This window comes from Vicia villosa, unplaced genomic scaffold (assembly GCF_029867415.1).
Source record: "Vicia villosa cultivar HV-30 ecotype Madison, WI unplaced genomic scaffold, Vvil1.0 ctg.001670F_1_1, whole genome shotgun sequence".
NCBI classification, from domain to species: domain Eukaryota; kingdom Viridiplantae; phylum Streptophyta; class Magnoliopsida; order Fabales; family Fabaceae; genus Vicia; species Vicia villosa.
This window is the reverse complement of record NW_026705694.1, coordinates 353,346-362,559: the sequence shown is the minus strand read 5'-3', so window position 1 is coordinate 362,559 and position 9,214 is coordinate 353,346. Positions and strand designations below refer to the sequence as shown.

Here is a 9,214-nt window from a genome sequence, read left to right as displayed (position 1 = left end):
AAAACTGATTTTCCAATGCCAACTCATCTCAACATGGCCTCCTAACGCACTTTCCATCTCCATCACATGACACTCCATATATCTTTGTCCCCTCCGCTTTCTCTTTTGCCTCTCACTTTTAAAACCCTTCAAAACTCTCTCTCTCTGGTTTTCACGTGAGTCCTTATCACACTCTGTTTTTTCTTCACCTTTTCTGTTATATTTAACGTAATAAACTTTTCTGTGTGATTTTATAGATCGAAACGAGGTCGTTTTTGAGTTCTGCGATAAAAGCACTTTCAACAAATGGATTTGGCGTCGAATCTCGGTGGAAAGATTCAAAAGGATGAAGTTCTCGACGCCGTCGATAAGTTCGTTTCTCTCTCATTTTGATTTTCAATTTTTGTTATATGGATTCGAATGAGGTTTATGTTTTAGTCGATTTTGTTAGCTCTAATTAGGTTCTGTTTAACGTGTTTGCGTAAATTAGTTGTTAGAGTTCTAGAGAGGAAGAATTGATTTTGGAATGATTTTGAGGTGTTTGGATCTTAAGTATAATTGATTTGATCTCTAGAGTTGATTCTACGGGAAGCTAAAATATGTAATTTAAACGTCATTTTTATACTAAAATTTAGTGTTCAACTTGGAGTGTGTTTGGTTATGCGATTAAAAAAAATTTGATTCTTAGTAAATTGATTATATAAAATTGATTCTGGTTAAAAGTGAGATGAAGGTAAACAAATTTATGTTTTGATGAATTTTTGTAAAAGTGAGTTGAACAGTAAATTTCAGTGTAAGAATGACATTTAAATTTTAAAGGAGGCTAAAGTCCTAGTTTCAAGTAGAAACAATTCTGGAAAGAAAAATCAATTCTACTTGAGAGCAAACAAACATTTTGGAATCAATTCTAGACATCCATAATCAATTCTGGGAGCTTCAAACCTGAACTAAACATACAACTCAATTTTAGAGAAAGTTATCTAGACATAAATCACTTTACCTTCAACTAGGATCAGGTTTACAGAATCAATTCACCAAACATACGCTGCATGAATTTGTTAATATACAAAAGTGCTGATAACTTTTCTGTAAAAAATGATGGAAAGTGAACTGAATCTTCTGGTTTTAGATTTGGATCTGATAACTTTGCTGTAAATTTTGATGGAAAAATGTTGATAACTATAAACTTTGGGGATCAAGTTGTACTATATTTAAAATTATAGTAGTGGAACCAAGTTGTTATTATTTAATACATGAAAATGATAATTTTATTTAAAAATATTATTGGAGTCCAAATCACTGTCAACCGGCATGGAAAGATTCTGATTGAGGAGAATGTGTCCTATAGGTCAATTCATGCAATATTAAAACTACCAAACTAGTCCCATTTTTGGATTTTGCTTCTGATAGCTTAATAGAATATTCCTGAGTGACAGTTGTAAATGACAACCTAGACTTGGTTGGAGATGAGATTTCTGAGCTCAGGCATTCATGAGGTTTGGATATGAACAATTCAATATTAGTCGGACGGGTCCATGTTTAGATTTGCATGATTTGAGCTTATTTTGTTAAGTTGTGATGTGAATTGTTCGATTGAGATAGATAGACAGACTGATATTATACAAATACATGAATATGTGAGGTCAAAAGCTGAGTTAACTGAGAGTTTTACCTTAAGTTAATCTGAACTGTGTCTGAAATTTAAAAATTTTCAAGATGTTGCATGAGGTTAAAAAATTTGAAAAAAGTTTGTTAATGATGATTTTTTAATTTATTTTTGAAGAGCCTGATAAGATGTGTTGAACATTTGGTTCAGGTATGAGAAGTATCATGTACACTATGGAGGTCAGGAGGAAGAAAGGAAAGCTAATTATAGTGATATGGTGAGAAATATCAATATTTTGCAACCAAAATCTTAGTTTTTTTGTACTACAAAAAATGTGTGTCACACTATTATTAAAAAAATGATAGAGTGTTATTGCTAACGTTATCAAATGTGGATCTGGTACGGTTGAAAAATCAGGTAGTTGCATCAGTTAACATATCTTGGTCATTAGATGAAGATCAGACGATTTATATCTATACACTTCATATCTATGACTATCTTCCTTTTTGTAATATTGTATAATAGAGATTAAAGGTAATATAATATTTTGTTTAGATGGGGGAATATCATATTTAAGTTTTTATTATGTTAAGTTTGATTATCTGCAAAGGGAATATAATAGAGATTAAAGGTAGTGCAGTGTTTTACACCATCACCCAATAGGATTTAATCATTCAGCTATGTCATATTAGTATTTTAAAATAAAAACGTGATTTGGCGGGATACACGTCCCTCATTGGTTGACAGTGTAAAATCTTTTACACTGTCAGTGCATATTCCTTTTTCTCAATATAATAAGATCCGCATATATTTTCAGGTTAATAAATATTATGATCTTGTGACCAGCTTTTATGAGTTTGGCTGGGGAGAATCTTTCCATTTTGCCCAAAGGTACCACTCTGCTTCATTTTTGCACTTAAAAATTGAAGAATCTGTTGCTAATTCGACCATGCTGATAATTTTCTTCCATGTAGATGGGTTGGAGAATCTCTTAGAGAGAGCATCAAGCGACATGAACACTTCCTTGCTTTACAACTTGGTCTTAAGCCCGGACAGAAGGTTTTCAATTTTTCATGTTCAATAAAGCAAAATAAAAAAGACCTATATATATTGTTTATATTATATTCTTTCTTAATACATCGCGAGTCTTTTTCTTTATTTGTTTTAGGTTTTGGATGTTGGGTGTGGTATTGGGGGACCGTTACGAGAAATTTCTCGATTCAGGTAAATTGGACATCCATCTTTTTATAGATTCAGATTCTCTGCAGTCCAGTGTAGTCAAATAGTGGTGCTACAGTGCTATAGCTTAGCAGAGTTTGAACAAATCACTATTGTTCAGTGATACACTATTTAATACACAAGTGTTGTCAAATGGCAACTATAACACTATAGTGTAGCAGAATTTGAACAAACCATTATTTTCTGCAATCTGCAGTTGACAATAGTAATGTATTTAAACACTCAAACTTGATTGTCCTGTCAACTATCAAGATAGGAGGATTCACGTTCCACTTTTGTATTTTAGATTTGATTCACCAACTTGGAACATCAAGTTACTGTGATTCTTTGACTAGTGGGAATTCGGAACCATCCTCCATGCTTCTTTGTCATATGCCTTTTTCTGTTTTACCTTTACTTGCTAACAAAAATCACTAAGGGATATTTCTGCAGCTCGACATCTGTTACAGGGTTGAATAACAACGAATACCAGATCACCAGGGGAAAGGTATGTGTTATGGAATCTAATGCATTGACAATAGTTTTGAGAAGTTCTTATTTGGGAAGTTCTTTATAGCCTTATTGACGAAGAGATTATCCATTCTTTTCCATGTTATATTAAAATGTCATAGTTCTTAAGTATAAAATTTCTAAAATACTTTGATCTCACTAGCCAATTTTCGCTGATTAACAGGCACTCAATCGCAAAACTGGAGTGGACAAGAGTTGCAACTTCGTCAAGGTTGATCTTTTGTAAATCTCTGATTTGTGTTTATAGGAATAGAATGTCCAATATTTTTGAGAAGTTTTTCTACTCCAGTTATAAATTTTTCGCTGGATATTTTATTTACTGTGTCCGAATTTCTTTTTCAGAGAAAAGCTTATAACTGAAATGCTCATGAGAGACCTTTTGACTAAAAAACTATTTCAAATTAGACATAAACAAACATGTTCTCATAGCTTCAACAAAATGATAATAACTCACGTGGTTATCAAATATGCAGGCCGACTTCATGAAGATGCCATTCGAAGACAACAGTTTCGATGCAGTGTATGCTATAGAAGCCACCTGCCATGCACCAGATGCTGTATGTGGCAACATTTCTCACTCTATTTAGTTTCACATCCTTGCTTCTTTTTTCCATACTATAGTATAGATTTCTATCTACACATCCATTCATAATCTGACAATTCTTTTGGACTAACTTTCAATGTGTCCAATGATAATAGCAAGATGCAAGGTTTTAGAAAATGTCCACTACTGCGGTTCTTACCTGTCAAGGTTTTTGGTGATTTTGCGACTGTAACTATCTAGTTGTATTTGATAGCAATATTAAAGATTGCGGTGCAAATGCATCCATGATTTAAAAGCTTGACATAAACAACAAATTTAATAGGCAATCTACAAAATGGTGTCTATAATTTGTATTGTCTGACACTGATTTTTTTTTTTATTATGCATAGTATGGATGCTACAAAGAGATTTATAGAGTGTTAAAGCCTGGCCAATGTTTTGCTGCATATGAATGGTGCATGACTGATTCTTTTGATCCCAATAACCAAGAACACCAAAAAATCAAGGTATGATATTAATTTATAGAAAGAACTTTCAGGTTGTTCGTTGATTATGTTTATTTATACTTAAAAGACAAGATTCCTTACTACAGGCAGAAATTGAGATTGGTGATGGGCTTCCCGACATTAGATTGACCACAAAGTGTCTTGAAGCTCTTACGCAAGCTGGTTTTGAGGTGAACATCTGTTTCTTATGATTTATCACCTTTCACTAGTATTACTCTCTGATCTTGATTATAAGCAACAAAAAAAAAAGCGTCACACGTGTAGAAATTTAGTTAAGCGCAATTAATTTTTTTGATCTCAAACTTTTGAGTATTTTCAAGAGCAACGTTATTAAATTTGAGGGGTATTTTAAGAGTGACATTAGATGGAGTAAAAGTAGTTAAATTTTCTTATGTTGAGAGCACTAAATATAAGTACTCTTTTGTTGGTATACACTACTCGAGTGAGTATTATATAAGAGACGGCCTAACTGACTAGATGAGATTCTCTCCTTTTTTGTTTTGTTTGTGAAGGTCATATGGGAGAAAGATCTAGCAGTGGACTCTCCTGTTCCTTGGTACACACCTCTAGACGCGAGTTACTTCTCATTTAGCAGCTTCCGTCTTACAACTCTTGGACGACTTTTCACCAAAAATATGGTATTGCTGTGGAACACATTTATTTATTTTGAATTTAATTTATGTAATCCTACAATGCAAAACTTTTTTACCCATGCATCCAATTAAATTATGCCATGTAGATATTTCTTGAGATATTTTAGAAACTAACCTGAGAAAGTGGCACAATGGTGTAATGTGATTGAATGCATGGATAAAAAACTTTTTACACCGTCAGAGCATATAAATTAATCTCATATATTTCACTTTTCATGTATGTTTCTAGTAAGAAGAGTTATAGTTATTTCTCTTATAAGAATTATTGCCAACACATTTTTCAACACTCTTGCTCTAGGACTTTCTCTAGAGTAGTGAGTTCTAAGTGAAAATCAACCAAGAGTAAAAGTGCAGGAAAATTGGGTGTTAGACTGTATTGTATTGTTGGTATTTCTTTTTTTTGTATTTTGGAAGCATGTTGCCGAGAATTTTCGGATTCGTTTCTTTTAATTAAAGGGGCTATGAATATACATTTGTAGGTCAAGGCTCTGGAGTTTGTTAAACTTGCTCCAAAGGGGAGTCAAAGGGTTCAGGATTTCCTAGAGAAGGCTGCAGACGGCCTAGTCGAAGGTGGAAAGTAAGTTTCTTATCATCTATGGACACTCTTAGCAAAATGTACATTTCTCATGAATTAAACTTGGCTTACACTGACATTGCATTATCTTTAAAATTTATAAATTACCTAAAATCATTATCTATATACTAAAATTTTCTGAGCCGCATGTTTATGCTAACGCAAGGTGCTTTATCTTACCTTTGCAGGAGAGAGATTTTCACACCAATGTACTTCTTTTTGGCGCGGAAGCCTCATTCAGACAGCAACTAAATGGGTGTATCAAATGGGTTCTGTTGTTATGAGTTATTGTGATTTTAGGAGAAGAAATTGTAATTGTCTTTCGCCTTTCCATCACGAGTCTTGTTGTTTTGAGTTGCTTGATTGTTTAGGTTACCAAAACTCACTTCACTTTGTTTCTTGTTTGCTGAAGCAGTGTGCCTCATGCATTAGTGGATAGTGTAGTACTTCATTTTTTAAACTAGAAAAAGGCATGCCCAAGTTATCCAAAAGTAGAATGAAGTTAAATTTTTATTCGAATTTTATAAAATTGAACCTGTCATTAAACTGATAAACCCAGTAATAGTTTACAATTTATTAATTAACCACAGTATGCACTCACATACACACATAAAATAGTAAACTAATATATATTTAAAATAATGGAATATGGCACCTTCAAGTTTATCAATAGACTCAATAACGTCTATAAGCTCACCAGACACAGTTGAGTGATCACATACAGAAGTTAATATAAAGTAAAATTGATATATCTTTATAACTATGTCATGGGACATCTTCAAGCTCACCAATAGACACAGCATCTGTAAGTTCATAATGTGTTCGGTGCTCTTGTAGCCTCTAGCTGCGTTGAATTGGTTATATTTTATGAAATTGGACTAATTTAGGTATGTTTGGAATAATTATATAAGCTTGCAATAAAATGAATAATCATGTATTAAAAAAAACAAGGAGTTCTATTTCTCTTTTCTGTGTTTAATACTGTGAGGGTGAAATTAATAAATTTAAGCATAAAAAAGTGCAAATAACATTCACTCTAAGAGTGTACTTCAACATTCATTCTCTTATTGAGTAACATTCACTCATGTAATAGAATGAGTATTGCTAGCATTTTCAAGTCACAATTGAACTGTATTATTAATATCGACAAAATAAGTAGAGTAAGTTCAAATGCAATTTTGCAAGGTAATTTCTATTTACACCCTTATAGAAATTAATATCGACAAAATAAGTAGAGTAAGTTCAAATGCAATTTTGCAAGGTAATTTCTATTTACACCCTTATAGAATGGGACATCTCTGAAAATCGTAAAATACTATTAGATTTAATTGGAGTTACATTTTCAAACGCACAAAATCTCATTAGGTGCAATGAGAAATTCCCATTTTGCAATTTAGCTCTACTTAATTTTCTAACTTAGCCCAAGCCTCTGGTTATTGTGGCTTAAATAAGAATGTCAGATCGGTCTATTTTATTGGTGTTGATCATGACACCTCCACGTAGTGATTACACATTCCATGGAAATCTAAAAAAAAATAAAAAATACTTTTTGGATAGTTTGAATTTTAAAATTCGGAGACGTCTATTATATACAATTACTAAATTAGAGAGACACTATTATTTTTTCCAAAAAAAAAAAGTCTGGATTTTAATCTTCGAATAAACCCTACGCATTGACTGTAGATTTTTTGTGTTTCCTTACAATGAGATTTGTTGCCTGTGTTTTCAAAAAATATACGAATTTTAATCTTCAGATTAACCCTGTACATTTTTTCACACATAGCCAGTAAGTTAGAAGACATTTTTACATTTTTTAATGAGCCTTACATTATAAATCATTTATAAATAAATTTCACAATAAATCATACACATTTTCCATTTAATAATAAGATCAAATATTCAAATAAAATTGTTGGTAAACCATACATCCGTGCTTATAAAATACAGAGAAGTATAATACAAAATGTTATTATCAAAATACAAAGTTAAAGACAACTATTGCATATATCTGACCCCCACCCCCCCAATTCCTCCTCTAGCTCCTGTATTGCAACGTATGTTACGCCTTTGCTAAGATGGCTTGTAGAATGACCTTCTAAACTTCTTGAAATTGCCCCTAGTTATGACCTTTCTCCCAATAGACCCAATACTATGATATATCAACAACATATCCACAATATGGTGTGCCCTCTCATGAGTGTTTGCTCATATTCTAGGATCTCCTAATGAGATGGCCTCAGAGAATCTCCTTCTCCATTTTGTTTCACGTAAGGACATGACACTTTATAAAACTATTGGATGTAACCATATACCGTTCTTCATGAACGAGAAGTTGGCACGTACTTACATCCTCTTTGACCAGATGCTCATAGTACTTTACAAATATTCCATTAACATCTCAGCAGAGGATAGTTGCAGGAGCATTAAATGTAGGGTTTTTGGGTATGCCCTAACATATTTTAATCGCCACAGTACTCGATCAGGTAGATATGGATGTATAAGTCAAGACCTATAAGTCAGTCGTCTAGAGTACAAGGATATCACCTCCAAGGGTCGTGTCAAACGTTGCTCATCGTACTACGTGAACCAAATATCATCTAGAACAATACGGTCAAGAGAAACTTGGAATAACTTGGTTGTCAGATCCCCCCATGGGTGGGATAATCGAGCATGTATGTGAAAATTTCTTAGAATAGTCTTCAAATATTTCCAGTCGGAGAAACGTGGAAAATGTTGGGGGGATCCATTCCTGAAAATAGTTTAGATGAAATATAAGTAAGAGTGTAGCACATGTATTACGTGATAAATATCAGTAAGGATACAAAAATTATCATAAATAGACATTTGTTTTCTATCATCTTTCGAGTCTTCTACCGACTACCTTTAGCTAACTCGGAGTATAGGTAAACCAAACAAGTTGCCCCTAATTATAATCAGGAATTATCTTTAAGTCAATGAAGTATCTCATATAGACAACATTGACATAAGTCACACTATTGTCCACAAATATGCACATGCCAACCAAAACCATGAAGTATGACCTCAACATACATTCTCTATGGTATGCAACCCATGCATCATCACATGCAGAATCCACAACTGCATCCAGGTGGCCTTCATACAACTTAACCAGGAATGAAAATTTAGCATAACATCCTCTGGTGTCATCTTTCTCCTATTGGCACTACAATAAATAACGCTTTTAACCTTGGACGCGAAATGCATTTTACCTCGGCTTTAGTACCAAGGTAACGAAGGGCATCATGAAAATTTTCCACCTAACACCTCGGTGATTAAAAAAATGAGGGGTATAGTTAAATGTACATGAGTTTGAAACCCAACAACTGCACTTTTATTATTTTCAAATCTAGCGTATCTTTTATCTCAGTTTATTCAAAAAAACCGATGGGTATGATTTTTCTAAGTTGTTACATTGTTTACCCAGAATATTACATTGTTTACACATAATATTAAAATTAAAATAAAATTCAAATTCTCTAGAGTTCAAGATAAAAATCAAATTCCCTAGGGATTAAAATTAAAATCAAATTCCCTCAAGATTTAGACTTTATCTTCAAATTATTGAATCTTGGGGAATATCTT

General features: G+C 32.9%; 1 protein-coding gene across 1 annotated transcript; it reads left to right on the top strand.

The window, feature by feature from the left end:
- LOC131636217 (cycloartenol-C-24-methyltransferase-like) lies at positions 1 to 6,102 on the top strand. Its single transcript, XM_058906858.1, has 14 exons — positions 1 to 155; positions 237 to 350; positions 1,796 to 1,862; positions 2,403 to 2,476; positions 2,560 to 2,644; positions 2,754 to 2,809; positions 3,257 to 3,311; positions 3,498 to 3,545; positions 3,808 to 3,891; positions 4,268 to 4,384; positions 4,471 to 4,554; positions 4,897 to 5,022; positions 5,517 to 5,614; positions 5,800 to 6,102. Exons 2-14 carry the CDS (start codon positions 286 to 288, stop codon positions 5,861 to 5,863), a joined length of 1,023 nt encoding a protein of 340 aa, XP_058762841.1. The 5' UTR covers positions 1 to 155; positions 237 to 285; the 3' UTR covers positions 5,864 to 6,102.
- The last annotated feature ends 3,112 nt before the right edge of the window (positions 6,103 to 9,214 follow it).

What these genes read in the sequence shown, in the direction of transcription:
- LOC131636217 (XM_058906858.1), top strand. Translation starts at nt 286, where the DNA reads ATGGATTTGGCGTCGAATCTCGGTGGAAAGATTCAAAAGGATGAAGTT. An exon ending in CGAGAAATTTCTCGATTCAG is followed by an intron (nt 2,810 to 3,256) that starts GTAAATTGGACA and finishes ATATTTCTGCAG; the next exon opens with CTCGACATCTGTTACAGGGT. An exon ending in GGCCTAGTCGAAGGTGGAAA is followed by an intron (nt 5,615 to 5,799) that starts GTAAGTTTCTTA and finishes TTACCTTTGCAG; the next exon opens with GAGAGAGATTTTCACACCAA.